We start from the raw sequence: 18141 nt of genomic DNA, 5'->3' as shown, positions 1-18141 counted from the left end.
TTAAGGTCATTTATAATTATAAACATGAATTTTTTATTTTCTAAATAATTGTACTGTCGTACTCCAATGTGTGTTAATGTTTACGTATTGGGGAGCCTAATGTAAAGTTGTGTACTTGTGCTCATCCCGCCTCTCTTTTGTTAGCAAGTAATATCATCAGAGTAGAACAGAAGGGTAAAAGTCTGCTGGCCACCCCTTTGATATTATAAGAGGAAGAAAACTTGCACCATAACATTACTTTGGTTAAAATTTTGGGAACATGGAGTCTGGGGTAAGTTGTGACAGTATAACCTTCATGTAACTATGTTTATCATTTAGGATGTGTGTATAAGCCAGTGAAACCTTTGAGTTTTCCCATAGTCGATTATAATCGTCTGGAGGTAGCTGAAATGAAAATATTATTAAATTAACAACCCAGGTACTGTATGTGAAATTTTGATTGTAGTTTTGGAGTTTTGATGCAATAATGACAACTATTTGGGGAGGAAAAACTGTGATGGTGAGGATTTACTGTGTGTTTGTCGTATTTTTACCATAAAGAATATTGTGTAAATGTCTTTAATTTCAGCTGGTTGGGCTCCGTGCCGAGCTACAAAAGAAACGTGTTGAGGCCAGCAAGATTGGAGTGGGCCACAGAGGTGCGTAGTGTTTTCTTGTAGCTTATATTTTTGTCAAGGGTAAAGATATGCTTTATTTGAAGCAGTAGAAGCACCTTACAATGTCAGTTTATCATCTTCCTGATAGTCTGCTTATATTTTTCTCACTATTGCAGGGGTGGGGGTGGCAAATAAACATTTCTTGCGAAATTTTTTCCCTCTATTGTTTCTGGTTTTGTGTCACTGTGTTAACTCGTGTGATTTATCTAGCGTAATGGCGCAAGAGATGGAAGGGACTGTCTTAACATAGTGTTTAAATAAACCTAACCTAACCTTCCTTAACTTTACCAAATAATTTAATCTAACCTAACCTGACCTAACTTGGCATCCAGTTGGGAAGTTGGGAAACAAAATCTATCTTTCAGTACGCTGCTAAGGGCTCTCCATTACGTTGTCAGCAAACAGCCGTAGGTATGTACGGCTTAAGGAATGTGATGATAAAAAGTGGGAAATTTTTCAGCAGGGAAAGGTAATTTACCTCTCATAAACTAGTCAGAAATACTGTATACAGAAAACAAACTGGCAGAATATGAATTGAATTGGTAAGGTCCTTCTTGTGCTTAAGTAAAGCATACCTTTACCATTTCAAGTAACTGCTTAATGGCACAGTGATAAATATGGATGCTACAAAAATGAATCAACCACAACTTCAGCAACATAAATCAAGCTTAACAAGACCTACAGTATGTGTAAAAGTCACATTCAGCACATACTTTGGTCCTAACCTTGGCATCTCAATTCTAATCTTGATAGAGAAGGAAAGAAAGAAGAATGCCAGTGCTGTATGTACAGTAGATTATATACCAGTAGCTGATTTTCCAGTTTCCTGTGAGTTTCAGAAGCAGTTTTATGTAAAAAGTTATGATATAGTATTTTAGAACTGAACCCCGGTAATGATTTAGTGTATTTAGGATTAGGTTTCTTGAAATATTGACACAGTTTCTTCCATAAAGGTCCAGTTGGCCCAAGGGAGAATGAGACGACAAACAAGAAGTCATTTCACGCATCCAATGCCGGGGTCAGTGCTCGTGCTGCTAGGGATGCTGAACAAGTGGAGGAGGAGAGGATTACTGAGGAGAAGACGAGGTATAGTATGTATTATTTGTGAATTGACCTTTTTCATTATGGTAATTTTATTTTTATTATTATTATTACAGTATTATCATCATTATCTTATTCTGGACCCTACCTTACCCCAGCCTTAGGTGGGAAAAGAGGTCTGAATGATGGTGATGAGTGTTAGTGACAATATTATTTTTATTTAATTTTCTTTGCTGTTAACCCCTTCCATCCAGAAAAATATTTTCTCATGGTCGGTGGGGATGCTCACCATCCACTCACTCGATGTATTGCTGCTCTCGGGTGTCTGCCCTTTCCTCTCTTCTGTCCTTCTATCCTCTTCTGTCTTTCTATCCTTCATTCTTTCCTTTTCCTTCTGCCTGTGGGTGACTTTACACTCCCTCTTGTCTTTCTTTCCTTCATTCTTTCCTTTTCCTTCTGCCTGTGGGTGACTCTACACTGAGTGACAAGCCAAATGGTTTCCTGTACAAAAGGAAACCATTTACTACACTGGGTGGTAACCATGTAACCAAATTTTGGCACCTATACCCTTTCTCAGGAAACATGAAGGAGAGAATTTTACAAAGCCTTTGGCAAAATCGGAACACGAGTGACCGTGTGAAGGATTAAGAGGTCCCCTCGGGATTCTGGACCTTCCTCCTTCCCTCTTCCGTTTTCTTTCCTCTACACACACACACACACACACACACACACACACTTGAGTTGACTCGTAAACTGGGACTTAAATTGGTGTTTGAGTTGTAACCTACGTTGGCACTTGAACTGGGACTACAGTTGGTGCTTGAGTTTTAACTTACGTTGGCACTTCAGTTGGTGCTTGAGTTGGGACTTCAGTTTGAGCTTAAGTTGGGACTTAAGTTGGTGCTTGGATTGGGACAAGTCGACGCTTGAGTTGGGACTTATGTTGGCGCTTGAGTTGAGACCTTAGTTAGCGCTTGAGTTGGGACTTAAGTTAGCGCTTGAGTTAGGACTTGAGCTCGTACTTGTGTTAGGATTTAAGTTGGTACTTGTGTTTGGACCCAAATGGTACCTGTGTTGGGATTTGAGTTGACACTTGAGTTTGAACTTTTGGTGGTACTTGAGTTGGGATTTAAATCGGCTCTTATGTTGGATTTAAGTTGGCACTTGTTTTAGGACTTAAGTTGGCACTTGTTATAGGACTTAAGTTGGCACTTGTTATAGGACTTAACTTGGTATTTAAGTCGGAGCTTTAGTTAACATATGAATTGGCACTTATGTCAACACGTGAGTTTGCACTTAAGTTGGCATTTGCGTTTGCACGTAGGTTGGCATTTGAGTTTTCTCTTAAGTCTGCATTTGAGTTGACACTTAAGTTGGCACTTGAATTGGCACTCACGTTTGCGCTTATCACTTACGTTAGCACTTTATTTGGCACTTAAGTTGGCAGTTAAGTTTGGACTTAAGTTAGCGCTTGAGTTGGGACTTAAGCTGGTGTTTGAATTGGAACTTGAGTTGGGACCTAAGGTCGCCCTTTAGTTGGGACTAAAGATGGCGCTTGAGTTGGTACTTAAGTTTGCGCTTGAGCTGAGACATGTTGGCGCTTGAGTTGGGACTTAAACTGTCACTTGAGCTGAGATCCAAGTTGGCGCTTGTGTTTGGACCTGAGTTGGCATTTGAGTTGGCACTTATGTTGTCACTTGAGTTGGCACTTGTGTTGTCACTTGAGTTGGGAGTTATGTTTGCACTTGAGTTGCAACATAAGTTGGCGCTTTAGTTGGCACTTAAGTTAGCTCTTGAGTTGGCAATTCCGTTGGCACGAGTTGGAGCTTACGTTGGCACTTGAGTTGGAGCTTACGTTGGCACTTGAGTTGGAGCTTACGTTGGCATTTACGTTGGAGTTTACGTTTGCATTTGAGTAGGGACCTATGCTGACCCCTGAGTTGTGATTAAGCTGGTGCTTGAGTTGGGACTAAGGTTCGCGCTTGAGTTGAAACATGGGATGGCACTTGAGCAATGCTGGGAATAGCGCCGCTACTATTTTAATAGCGATGGTGGTAACGCCATTACTTTTTTTTAGCCAGCAGCGAAACTGAGAGCGCCGCTACTTTTTGGCTGTACTCACGCGTTACCGCGCTCCTCGCTACTCACACGACGAATACAGTCCGGAGTCATGAGTACATTCAGATATGCCGACGGTTTGGTTGTATTTATTAATGACGAAAAATAATACTTTCGTTAATTCTATCAATTAAGGATGTTTGTTCTACATTACATCAGTAATTTATTAAACTATATATATTATTTTTTAGTAATTGTGCAATAATTAGACAGGAAGTTGCTAGTTAATTATCGATCATTTAAATTAAGTAGGCCTAAAGATAAATAAGGATGTCAGCTAGATGTAGGCAATGCTAACACACACACACACACACACACACACACACACACACACACACACACACACACACACACACACACACACACACACACACACACACACACACACACACACACACCTCTAACTATTCCCGTCTCTAACTTGCGCTCTCTCCCTCACTCTTTCTTTCAGACTAATTCTTACTCACTACGTTATTATTTCGTAAAAGTATGTTACTTTCAGTTTAAGGTACATTGCCATTGTATAGCCTTTAACAGAAAGCCCCAGTTCATTTTTACTCTCGTTTTCGTATATATCTTAAATGAGTATCATTGAAAATATAATAAATCTATATAATATGTATCAATGGTAGGCCACATTTTTTTGCCTGTTACTTATGTATGTTACTTTCAGTAGGTAAACTAGGTAACAGTGTAAAAGAACATTTGTTACATTATACAGTAAATAGCTTTTTTCCTGTACCTTCGGCTCTAAGCTTCATTAAAGTGACACCGACATGTATGATTTTATTTATTCAGTATAAGTGTATACTGACATTACTGGTACACAACATAACCACTCAGACTGAGTAATATTATCAAAACAGTATACTGTATAGTGTATTGCTATATCACAGATTTTTGTTAACCTTTCCTTCGTGTACGTTTTTCTTATCCAAAGCAGCAGGAGCGGGAGCACCGCTACATTTCGTATCAAGTAGCGAAACCAGTAACGCCACTACTTTTTCGGGCTAGTAACGGGAATGGGAGCGCCGCTACTTTTTATTAGTAGCGTTCCCAGCACTGCTGATGATGATATTTGCTTTGAAGATGTTCTGACTTTCCTTCCTCAAAGAATGGGATATTTTACAGTCAGACTCCCTCTCTTCCTTCTCTCTCTCTCTCTCTCTCTCTCTCTCTCTCTCTCTCTCTCATCTTTTGTCTGCCTGTCTTGAACCTTTGTGGGAACGACCTTGCTTCACCTTACGTCTCAGAGTAACTCCTTCTTTCCTTTCCTTCCATTCTTCCTTAATTCCTTCCTTCCTTTCCTCGACGTCTCTTTCTTTCCTTGTTTCCCCTTCCTCACTTTTTCCCATCCAGTTCCCTTTTCCTCCTCCTAATTCTTTTCACCATTTCCACTCCTTTTCCTTCCTTTCTTTTCACCTCCTTCCATATTTTCCTTCCCAGTTCTTTTCAGCATTTCCTCCCTTCCTTCCATTTTCTCCTTCGCCCCCTCTTTCTCTCCCCTCCTTGCCCGTCCTCGTACCCTCTCCTCTCCTCCCCCTACGACTCCCCCTTCCTCTCCTCCCTCTACCCCTCCCCCTCCCTCTCCTCCCTCTACCCCTCCCCCTCGTCTCTTCACAGGGGCCAATTTAAATCCCAACTCAAGTTCCAACTAAAGTTCAAACTCAAGTGCCAACTCATGTCCCAACACAGGTACCAAACGCAAGTACCAACTTAAGTCTTACCACAAGTACCAACTCAAGTCATAACTCAAGCGCCAACCTAAGTCTCAACTCAAGTGCCAATGTAAGTTACAACTCAAGTGCCAACTTAAGTCTCAACTCATGAATCAACTTAAGTGCCAACTCAAGTGACAACGTGTCAACTCAAGTACGAACATTAATCCCAGCTCAAGTGAAACCTTAAGTGCCAACTCAAGTGCCAACTTGGGGCAAAACTCAAGCGCCAACGTGGGTCCCAACTCAAGTGCCAACCCATGTCTCAACTCAAGCGCCAACCTTAGTCTCAACTCAAGCACCAGCTTAATTACAATTCAAAGGTCAGCATAGTTCCCAACTTAAGTGCCAAGGTAAGCTCCAACTCAAGTGCCAGTGTAAGCTCCAACTCGTGCCAACGTAAGTGCCAACTCAAGGGATAACTTACGTGCCAACTCGTGACAACACAATAGCCAGTTCAAGTGACATCATAAGCGTAAACTCAAGGGACAAAATAAGTGCCAACTCAAATGCTAACTCAGGTCCAAACTCAAGTGCCAACTTAGATCCCAGCTCAAGTGACAACTAAAGTCCCACCTCAAGCGGCAAGAAGTCTCATCTCAAGCGCAAACTTAAGTACCAACTCAAGCACCACATTTAGTCCCAATTAAAGGGCGAACATAGGTCCCAACTCAAGTACCAACTTAAGTTCCATTTCAAGCAGCAGCTTAAGTCCCAACTCAAGTGCAAACTTAAGTCCAAACTTAACTGCCAACGTAAATGCCAAATAAAGTGCTAACGTAAATGATAAGTGCAAACTTGTGTGCCAATTCAAGTGCCAACTTAAGTGCCAACTCAAATGCAAACTGAAGAGAAAACTCAAATGTCAACTTAACTGGAAACGCAAATGCTACCCTAAGTGCAAACGCGAATGTCAACAGTGCAAACGCAAATCCCAACTTAAGTTCAAACTCACGTGGTGACGTAAGTTCCAGTTCAAATGTTAACTAAAGCTCCGACTCAAGTGCCAAATTAAGTCCCAAAATAAGTGCCAACTTAAGTCCTATAACAAGTGCCAACTTAAGTCCTAAAACAAGTGCCAACTTAAATCCAACACAAGCGCCAATTTAAATCCCAACTCAAGTACCACCTAATGATCAAACTCAAGTGTTAGTTCGTCCCAACACAGGTACCACTTGGGTCCAGATACAAATACCAACTTAAGTCCTAACACAAGTACGAGATCAAGTCCTAACTCAAGCGCTAACTTAAGTCCCAACTTAAGCGCCAACTAAGTTCTCAACTCAAGCGCCAACTTAAGTCCTAAGTCAAGCGTAAACTTGTCCCAATCCAAGCACCAACTTTAGTCCCAACTCAAGCACCAACTGAAGTCCCAACTCAGGCACCAACTGAAGTCCCAACTCAAGCACCAACTGAAGTCCCAACTCAAGCACCAACTAAAGTCCCAACTCAAGTGCCAACGTAAGTTACAACTCAAGTGCCAACGCAAGTAACGACTCAAGCACCAACATAAATCTCAAATCACGAGTCAACTCAAGTCCCAACTCAAGCGCCAACTTATGCTGCATATCAAGCACCAACATTAATCCCAACTCAAGTGAAACCTTAGTGCCAACTTGGGTAAAAACTCAAGTGCCAACGTAAGTCCAAGCTCAAGCGCGAACTTAAGTCCCAACTCAAGCGTTCCAACATAAGTCTCAACTCAATTGCAAACTTAAGCCCCAACCCAAGCGCGACCTTAAGTCCCAAGTCAAGCGCAAACTTAAGTCCCATCTCAAGCGCCAACTTAAGTCCCAACTCAAGCGGCAACTTAAGTCCCAACTCAAGCGCAAACTTTGAGTCCTAACTCAAGCGCCAACTTAAGTCCCAAATTAAGCGCCAACTTAAGTCCGAACTCGAGCGCTAACCTAAGTCCCAACTCAAGCGAAAATATAATTCCCAATTCAAGCGCCAACTTAAGTCCTAACTTAAGAGCCAACCTAAGTCCCAACTTAAGTCCCAACTCAAGCGACAACCTAAGTCCCAATTCAAGCGACAACCTAAGTCCCAATTCAAGCGACAACCTAAGTCCCAACTCAAGCGCCAAAGTAGATTCCAACTCAAGCACCAACTTAAGCCCCAACTCAAGCGCCAACTTAAGTCCCAACTGAAGCACCAACTTAAGTCCTAACACAAGCACCAACCTAAGTCCCAACTCAAGCGCCAACTTAGGTCCCAACTCAAGCGTCAACCTAAGTCCCAACTCAAGCGCCAACCTAAGTCTCAACTCAAGTGCCAAAGTAGCTCCCAACTGAAGCACCAACTTTAGTCCCAACTGAAGCACCAACTTAAGTCCCAACTGAAGCACCAACTTAAGTCCCAACTGAAGCACCAACTTAAGTCCCAACTGAAGCACCAACTTAAGTCCCAACTGAAGCACCAACTTAAGTCCCAACTCAAGCACCAGCTTAAATTGTAACTCAAGCGACAACTTAAGTCCCAAGTCAAGCACCAAAGTAGATCCCAACTCAAGCCTCAATTCAAGTGCCAACTTAAGTCCCAACTCAAGCGACAACTTAAGTCCCAACTCAAGCACCAACTTAAATCCCAACACAAGCACCAACCTAAGTCCCAACTCAAGCGCCAACTTAAGTCCCAACTCAAGCTCCAACCTATGTCCCAACTCAAACGCCAACCTAAGTCCAAACTCAAGTGCCAAAGTAGCTCCCAACTCAAGCACCAACTTAAGTCCCAACTCAAGCGCCAACATAAGTCCCAACTCAAGCGCCAACTTAAGTCCCAACTCAAGCACCAACTGAAATTCCTACTCAAGCGCCAACTTAAGTCCCAACTCAAGCGCCAATTTAAGTCCCAACTCAAGCGCCAACTTAAAGTTGGCGCTTGAGTTGGGATTTAAGTTGGCGCATGAGTTGGGACTTAAGTTGGCGCTTGAGTTGGGACTTAAGTTGACGCTTGAATTGGGACTTAAGTTGGCGCTTGAGTTGGGACTTAAGTTGGCGCTTGAGTAGGGACTTAAGTTGGCGCTTAAGTAGGGACTTAAGTTGGCGCTTAAGTAGGGACTTAAGTTGGCGCTTGAGTTGGGACTTAAGTTGGCGCTTGAGTTGGGACTTAAGTTGGCGCTTGAGTTGGGACTTAAGTTGGCGCTTGAGTTGGGACTTAAGTTGGCGCTTGAGTTGGGACTTACATTGGCGCTTGAGTTGAGACGTATTTTAGAGCTTGAGTTGGGACTTAGGTTGGCGCCTGAGTTGGACATAAGTTGGCGCTTGAGTTGGAACTTAAGTTCGTGCTTGAGCTGGGATCTACACTGGCGCTTGAGTTTTGACCTAAGTTGGCACTTAAGGTTTCAATTGAGTTGGGATTAATGTTGGTGCTTGAGATGCAGCGTAAGTTGGCGCTTTAGTTGGGACTTGAGTTGACTTGTGAACTGGGACTTAAGTTGGTGCTTGAGTTGTAACTTACGTTGGCACTTGAGTTGTGACTTACGTTGGCACTTGAGTTGGGACTTCAGTTGGTGCTTGAGTTGGGACTTCAGTTGGTGCTTGAGTTGGAACTTAAGTTGGTGCTTGGGTTGGGACAAGTTGACGCATGAGTTGGGATCTTAGTTGGCACTTGAGTTGGGACTTAAGTTAGCGCTTGAGTTAGGACTCGAGCTCGTACTTGTGTTAGGACTTCAGTTGGTACTTGTGTTTGGGCCCAAGTAGTACCTGTGTTGGGACTTGAGTTGACACTTGAGTTTGAGCTATAGTTGGTACTTGAGTTGGGATTTAAATTGGCGCTTGTGTTGGATTTAAGTTGGCACTTGTTTTAGGACTTAAATTGGCACTTGTCTTAGGATTTAAGTTGGCACTTATTTTGGGACTTAATTTGGCACTTTGGTCGGAGCTTAACATTTGAATTGGCACTTACGTCACCACGTGAGTTTGCACTTAAGTTGGCATTTAAGTTGGCATTTGAGTTTTGTCTTAAGTTTGCATTTGAGTTGGCACTTAAGTTGGCACTTGAACTGGCACTCACATTTGCACTTACGATAATACTTTATTTGGCACTTAAGTAGGCAGTTAAGTTTGGACTTAAGGTAGCGCTTGAGTTGGGACTTAAGTTGGTGCTTGAATTGGAACTTCAGTTGATGCTTGAGTTGGGACGTAAGCTCGCCCTTTCGTTGGGACTAAAGATGGTGTTTGAATTGGGACTTGAGTTTCCGTTTGAGATGAAACATGATGGAGCTTGAGTTGGGACTTAAGTTGTAACTTAAGTTAAGACCCAAGCTGGCGCATGAGTTTGGACCTGAGTTGACGTTTGAGTTGGCACTTATTTTGTCACTTAAGTTGGCACTTATTTTGTCACTTGAGTTGGCACTTGTGTTGTCACTTGAGTTGGCACTTATGTTGTCACTTGAGTTGGGAGATATGTTTGCGCTTGAGTTGCAACATAAGTTGGCGCTTTAGTTGGCACTTAAGTTAGCTCTTGAGTTGGCATTTACGTTGGCACTAGTTGGAGCTTTCGTTGGCACTTACGTTAGCACTTGAGTTGGAGCTAACGTTGGCACTTGAGTTGGGACCTATGCTGACCCGTGAGTTGTGATTAAGCTGGTGCTTGAGTTGGGACTAAGGTTGGCGCTTGAGTTGAGACATGGGTTGGCACGTGAGTTGGGACCTACGTTGGCGCTTGAGTTTTGCCCCAAGTTGGCACTTGAGTTGGCACTTAAGGTTTCACTTGAGTTGGGATTAATGTTCGTACCTGAGTTGGCACGTTGTCACTTGAGTTGGCACTTAAGTTGATTCATTAGTTGGGACTTAAGTTGACACGAGTTGTAATTTACTTTGGCACTTGAGTTGGGACTTAGGTTGGCGCTTGGGTTGGGACACTTGAGCTGATACTTAAGTTTCCGCTTGAGTTGGGACTAAGTTAATGCTTCAGTTATGACTTGAGTTGGTACTTGTGTTAAGACTTAAGTTGGTATTTGCGTTTGGTAACTGTTGGGACCTGAGTTGGCACTTGAGTTTGAACGTCAGTTCGTACTGGAGTTGGGATTTAAATTGGCCCTTGTGCAGAGAGGATGGGGAAGGGTAGGGGGAGGAGAGGAAGGGGGGAGTCGTAGGGGGGGAGAGGGTACGAGGACTGGCAAGGAGGGGAGAAAAGGAGGGGGCGAAGGAGATAATGGCAGGAAGGGAGGAAATGCTGAAAAGAACAGGGAGGGAGAAGAGGGAAGGATGTGAAAAGGAAGAAGGAAGGAAAAGGAGTGGAAATGGTGAAAAGAATTAGGAGGAAGAAAAGGGAACTGGATGGGAAAAAGTGAGGAAGGGGAAATAGGGAAAGAAAGAGACGTCGAAGAAAGGAAGGAATTAAGGAAAAAAGGGAAGGAAAGAAGGAGTTAGCCTGAGACGTAAAGAGAAGCAAGGTCGTTCCCACAAAGGTTCGAGACAGGCAGACAAAAGATAAGAGAGAGAGAGAGAGAGTTATCGTGCTATCGGACAGACGTAAACATGAAGCAAACTAAACATTATAATGCTAACAAAAACAACACTAATTCTACTGTAAAGTTGTGTTTATCTGACGGAAGTGGGCCACTGACAGCTTGAATATTATGTTGTGGTTCCATGAAATTTAGTCAGCTTTATTCCTGCTCTAAAAATGAGTCTCCTTGGTTACTATAGCCGCGGCGCGCGACTCTGAGGTTGTTATTATCGTGCCCTGGCAACCTACGATTCAAAAGTGCGTGATTTCGCGTATAATATCAGACGCATGTAATTCGTGTATAATATGTTCGTGTGGAATATTATTCGTGTATAATAAATTCGTGAACAACAATATGATTCGTGTACAATATGTTCGTGTATAATAATATTCGTGTATAATATGTTCGTGAATAATAATAATCGTGGATAATATATCCGTGCATAATAATAAGATTCGTGTATAATATGTTCGTGTGTCATATTATTCGTGTATAATATATTCGTGCATACTTATATTCGTGTGTCATATTATTCGTGTATAATATATTCGTGCACAATAATAATATTCGTGTATAATAATATTCGTGTATAATAATATGATTCGTGTATAATAATATTCGTGTATAATATATTCGTGCATATAATATGATTCGTGTATAATATGATACGAAATCCGACGCACTCTCGAATGGTAGGTTGCCAGGGTACGATAATGACAACCTCAGAGTCCTGCTCCGCGACTACAGTCTATTCAGTCCTCTAATCTGACTAGAGAGAGAGAGAGAGAGGGTAGATGGGGGAGGGAGGAGGGAGACAAGAAAGGACGGAAGCAGAGGTTTAGAGAGAGAGAGAGAGACAGAGACAGAGAGATGGGGAAGGGAGGAGGGAGAGAAGAAAGGAGGGAAGCAGGGGTTTAGAGAGAGAGAGAGGATAAGTCCGTTGATGAAATGCGAATATGGATATCCAGCTCAGATTGAAGCAAGGGGAAAACTGCAGACAACTCTGTCTTGTCATCTTCCAGGAGCCAGTCAGGTGCTGTGACCTGAGATGCCAACTTACAAATTCTTGATGACAGGCGAATCAAGCTCAAAAAAAAAAATAAATAAAAAAAAAATAAATAAAAAATAAATAAAAGTAAAATAAAAGGAATAATATGCTATTAAATCTAAATATACAACGAATAACTGGTCCAATATTTTTCGTTTATTTTTAGCGCTTTGTAACAAAAAAAAAAAAAAAAGTTGCATCAAAAAACAGGAACCACAGTTCATATTGACCTGTGAGCATAGCGGGTCACTTATACCCATTCATTGATTGTGTGTGTGTGTGTGTGTGTGTGCCTCTTGGCCTCAGGCCTTGTCCCTGGCCAGCCTGTATTCCCACAGGTCGTTAAATCAGATGCCTTCGGCCTTTGACAGTGACTTTGGAGTAAAATAGACGATATTCTACATTCGTTTTTCCTGAGAGACTATAGTGGTTTAGTGGGTAATTATTGCTCTTCAATCAGATTGAGCCGGTGAAGGTTTATATCCAAGGGGTGGTTGGGGTTGATTGCTCATGTAATGCCACTCAGGGATGAGTGAGGCTGGTCACTCTCATCTTAAATTTCGAGACCAACTGATTAGCCCCGGGCTCCTACGCTCCTCTTGCTGCAGTGTAGGATTGGATGATGGATGGATGGATGGATGGATGATTATCTCTGGCAGCACGAATGATTTTATTCTGATATATATAATCCCTCCAGTTTGAAGAGTCCGTGCTAACCCTGAATAAAACTGTGAGGAGATAACAAGAATAAAATGAATATGATTTCCTTGTGCTGAAACCTGAAGCTAGCAATGCATCTCTGCTTCAGGTCCATTCTGGAGAAAAAGGCCGCCATGTACGAGAGACTTCATGGAGGAGTTGAAGTTCTGGAAGATGATGACCTCAACCAAAAATACCTTATAAATTTTCAGGTAATATTAAATTGTACTCAACACACTTAATTCAGTGATGTTACTTGAATTACATTATGTGTGAATGATTTTGTGTTCCATATCACTTTACATAATATTGATAGTTGTTCCTCATCTCTACCTTTTCTTTACTTGTTTATGCCTGTGAGGTGAAGTCAGGATTCCAGGGGCTTGAATGGTGAATGAAATAGAGTGTGGGCCATTCAGTTGGGCAGGCTTTTGGTTAGTTTATCATATTATCAGTGTTTTCTTGCTGTCAGGAGCATACAGTATTTCACTGCATCCTTAGGTGGGAAATGAGGTCTGGATGATGGTGATAATAACGATGTTTCTGGATCCTGTCTGTTCACATCTTTAGTTGGGAAAATGAGTAGGGATGATGACAGTAATGATCAGTATTGTGAATTTCTACACCTTGCTGGGGTAGTATAAAATTGGCTGTTACTGTTATTAATATATAACCTCTGCCTCACCTTGCAGAAGAAAATAGTGGCAGAAGTTCTTGAGAAGAAGAGGAGGAGGAGTGGAGAGGAGAGTCAGCAGGCTGAACATGAGAAGGCCAACCCTGGTGACTACACAGCCAAGGATGATGCTGATGAGTGGTGGGTTTATGGGCTGTATTTTCACTTGCATAGGAGTCTTCATAGTTCCCTGTCCTTAGCAGTGTATATTGTGTAGTTAGACACTTTTAGCAAGATTTTGTTTGCTATTCATGCCTTTAATATGGACATAGTTTGTATCAGTAACGCACAAGAGGACAATGAGGGATAATCTGCAAAATTTTTAGCTAAGGAAGAAGTGATACATAACTACAAATGCATTTTTATGTGTTGCAGTCTGGGGGATTGTGTGTTAGGTGGTATCTTTGTCATTCACACTTGTGTGGTAGTTTGTGCATTGTTAAACCATGTCAGTCTTTGCTTTCTTCCTCAGGGTGGAGTACACAGATGCATTTGGTCGGACACGTGAATGCATGAGAAAAGATCTGCCAGACATGTTGAAAAAGGATAAGGAACTGGAACGTGAGCTTAATGTGAGTCTTCCGAAAGCTGTTAGAAAATTATTTTATCCCAAAAGTTTTAGCTTTGTGGTAGGTGGGGGCGCTCACCATCCACTCACTCGATGTAGTGCTGCCCTCGGGTGTCTGCCCTTTCCTCTCCTCCATCCCTCTTTCCCTCCATCCTCTTCTGTCGTCCTTTCGTTCATTCTTTCCTTGTCCTTCTGCCTATGGGCAACTCCCTCTTCTGTCTTTCTTTCCTTCATTCTTTTCTCTTCCTTCTGCCTGTGGGTGACTACACTGAGTGACAAGCCAAATGGTTTCCTGTACACCAGGAAACCATTTACTACGCTGGGTGGTAACCATATAACCAAATTTTGGCACCTGGTGGTTTAGTGGGTAATTATTGCGCTCCAATCAGATTGAGCCGGTGAAGGTTTATATCCAAGGGGTTGTTGGGGTTGATTGCTCGTTTAATGCCATTCAGGGATGAGTGAGGCTGGTCACTCATCTTAAATGTCAGGACCAACTGCCTAGCCCCGGGCTCCTACGCTCCTCATGGGGCAATGTAGGATTGGATAATAGATAGATAGATATAGATAGAAGCTTTTTTTTTTACCTCAGAATTTCCGTTTCTGTTTCAGAGGAATGTATGTTACTTATTCAGTTTCAAGGGCTTTCATCAGTAATTGCACATTTTGACTCATGGAATGGAATGTTTGTGAAGATCCTTGGTTGTAGATAGACATCAGACTTTAACAGAATGATCTAAAATTATTAAATTTTAATTCATCTGGTAATTCTCAAGACTTCAAAGCAAAAACAGATAGTAAAAAAATGATAACTAAGAAGGTCTGACTGACCATAATGAAACAGCTGTAAGTCTGGACTGACTGTATCTTCACCTTAGCAGGAACCAGAAGGAGGGGGTGGTGAAGGTGGTGGTGCAGAAGTAGACCCAGACACCATGCTTGAACACCTGCACAGGGATGCTCAGAGGCAGCGCTGGGAGAGACAGGAGGCAATCAATGCAACCAAGAAGGATATACACTACCAGGATGTGCTATTTGATGGTACGATGGTGTAGGTTGTATAGAGGGGATGTTAGTGCTTGGTATAGTTGGTTTGTTTTTACTTGACAGCTGGGTCACTCCCATAACTTGCATGAAATTTGATGAACCTTAAATGATGTTGGAAGGAGTCTGCTTCGTTACTACAAAAATTGACCATTCTGGTTACACTGCCATGAACTGAGCTGAAATGGGTTAGGGATCTTTGTCAGGTTTGAACAAACACTCATTAGTGGTTTAGGGCACCAGTGGGCATAGTGGTAATGTACTGATGGCAGAGCTTTGTCATTCATGAAATGGCATAGGGCATAGTCCAGTCACCTCTCATGCATGTTCTGAACTATGGTAGCCTGGACTTGGGGTCCCTACACCTTAAAGAGAATAGTGTGGAACTGGGTGTTACTCCCTCTTTAATTATTGGATGGTGTTATAATACTTGGTTTGTTTTAACCTGATAGAACTGGGCCACTCCCATTGCCTAAACAGTAAGTCGTTGCCACGTGAAATCTCGTAATTCTTAATTACATAATAAGAATGAGCCTCCTTGGTAACTGATCAGTCTGATGCTCCACACTGTTTAAAACTGTCCATCATCTGAGCTGAAAAGGGTTAGAGACCATCAAATGACTAGAATAAGTGTGCAAAATGTTGTCTTAGTTATCCCTCATATATTTTCTCAATTTTCCCAACAGAGGCACGTACCCATGGTGCTGGGTTTATGCACTTTTCCCGTGATGAGAAAGAGCGTAAAGAACAGATGGAGTTTTTGAAGCAGATGGAGATGGAGACAAAGGCAGGAAAGACAGCTAAGGCAGCAAGTGATGCCAAGAAGGCAGCAGTGATGAAGACCAGGCTGGAGAAGGTTAGACAGAGGAAGAGGCTCAAAATGGGACTGCCCATCAGAGGTGAGTTGAGTATTTTTTCATGTGCATTGTTGGCATGGTGTTGTACTTTTCCTTTGATAAAACGAAATATTTATAGCTTGAGCTTTCTTTTTTGAATTCTGGTTTTCCATGTTGCCAACAGAGGATGACAAGCTCAAGACGCCTCCAGCATCAGATGATGAAGGGGAGAAAGAAACCCCAAGAGCAGAAATGATGATGACAAGACCAACAGAAGACAACTCCGAAACCGAAGCAAAGAAACAGAAGACAGTGAGGGAGTGGGATGTGGGAAAGGAAGACATGGATATGGATTTTGGACTTGGGAGGAGAAAAGGAAACTGGATGGGGGCAGGTTTGGGGTTAAATCAGTCTGGAAGTTCAAGCATGAGATCAAAATTATTCCAAGAGGAGTGGGTGAATGGACAGACAAGTTCAAAATTATCCCAGGAAGAATGGGTGAATCGGCAGAGAACAGACAGAAGGCAGGAGTTTGCCCCACCTTCCTCATACGAGTCACAGTCCAGTCATAAATTTGGGCAAAGATAAAAATACTTTCTCTTTCCACATTTCTGGAGTCCACTTCATCCTATCATTCGGTGGAAAGGGTCAGGATGATCCATCCATCATCATCATCATTATCATCTCCTTCATAGCTCTGGGCTTGGTTACAATCACCCCTAGGAGACCTGGAAGGGCCTCATCTGGCCTATGTGCTTTAACTCACTAGGCCACCAGGCATATATCTGACCGTTACATGGTTACTTCCAACACAGTAAATGGTTTCCTGGGTTACAGAAACTATTTCGCACTTCACTCGGTGTAGAGTCACCTGAAGATAGCATTACATCAAGTGTATAGATGGTGTGTCCCCCCACTGGTGATATATATACTGTTGGGGTCAAGAACTTACCTTTTCATCATCATCATTGTCACCCAAACTCCACTTTTCACTGTGTGTATGGATAGGTAAGAATTCAGGAATAGGAGTAGGTAGGCAAAAGAGCAGAATTGCCACTATAGTCGTGGCGCGCAGGTCTGAAGGTGTTATCGACCCCTGGCAACCTACCCGTCAACAGTGTATCTGGTTTTGTGCATACTATGACAGCGTGTGATTTTTATTTAACGTTCGTGTATAATAGTATTCGTGTACACTGTAATATATTCGTGCATAATAATATGATTCGTGTATAATATGATATGAAATTGGACACATTGTTGACTGGTAGGTTGCCAGGGTACAATAATGACACCTTCAGTTCTGAGTGCCGTGACTAGAATGACTTGTGAAATGGGACAAACATTTACTCTTTATTCAAGCCTTCATACTGTTAGAACGGGAGGGGGGGCAATGCAGTCTATGAGTGTGTGTGAGGAAGACAAAGGTTCTCGTTTATGGACAACATAAAAGCAGTTTGGATGTTCTTGTGGACCAAGGTCCTCCTGAACATGAACCTGGTTGACTGTAGGCTGAGGTTGCCCACTTTCAAGCAGTCCATCCTCCTTTTGAGGGATAGGGGGAAGCTGAGGGATATTTGTATAACCAGGCAGTCGAGTCACATGTTTATATCGATGCCACCACATTAAAGCATCCCTCTCCAGTACTTTGGTGGAGTGGTTAATGTATCTGTTCTGTATTCACTCCCAGCATCCACCCAGTTACTAGTCAGGAGTGTAATGTGGTGGGGTCCAGATGTCTTATACAGTACTAAGTGAAGTGAATAGGGTATAATGTAAATTACCTAGTCTGTCAACACAACATTTTTTTTCAGTTGAGATCCTGCCATTGAAGTAATTCAGATACCAGGAACTGTACCAAAACTTTTAAAAGTATCATTTACACAATCAGTCTAGCTTATATTAGAAGCTATTCTGAAGGTAACTAACATTATACAATACTATTATGAATGTTAACATTGTATATCATCTGATTGCTGGGTTTAATAAAGATATATTACAAAATCAGAGTTTTCTTTCTTGCGTTAGTTACAGTCAGCAGTTTGTGGTCAGGACAATATTGTTCTGACCACTGGTGGTAGGTGGTGGCAATCATCATTCATTCACTTGATGTAGTGCTGCCTACTTGTTCCATCCATCATCCAATCCTACATTGTGCGATGAGAATCGTAGGAGCCTGGGGCTAGGCACGTTGGTCCTGACATTTAAGATGAGAGTGACCAGCCTCGTTCATCCCTGAGTGGCATTACATGAGCAATAACCCCAACCACCCCTTGGATATAAACCTA

General features: G+C 42.3%; 1 protein-coding gene across 1 annotated transcript; it reads left to right on the top strand.

Annotated features, from left to right (window-relative positions):
• The first annotated feature begins 167 nt into the window (after positions 1 to 167).
• LOC145405466 (coiled-coil domain-containing protein 174) lies at positions 168 to 17825 on the top strand. Its single transcript, XM_080276816.1, has 9 exons — positions 168 to 271; positions 569 to 638; positions 1610 to 1742; positions 12845 to 12947; positions 13428 to 13549; positions 13881 to 13980; positions 14858 to 15017; positions 15707 to 15919; positions 16041 to 17825. The coding sequence occupies exons 1-9, from the start codon at positions 260 to 262 to the stop codon at positions 16442 to 16444; spliced, it is 1317 nt and encodes a 438-aa protein (XP_080132942.1). The 5' UTR covers positions 168 to 259; the 3' UTR covers positions 16445 to 17825.
• Positions 17826 to 18141: the final 316 nt, after the last annotated feature.

The sequence above is a fragment of the Coenobita brevimanus genome, chromosome 67 (assembly GCF_032717465.1).
Source record: "Coenobita brevimanus isolate Jiangsu-jjx chromosome 67, ASM3271746v2, whole genome shotgun sequence".
NCBI lineage: Eukaryota > Metazoa > Arthropoda > Malacostraca > Decapoda > Coenobitidae > Coenobita > Coenobita brevimanus.
This window is presented reverse-complemented; position numbering and strand designations above follow the sequence as displayed.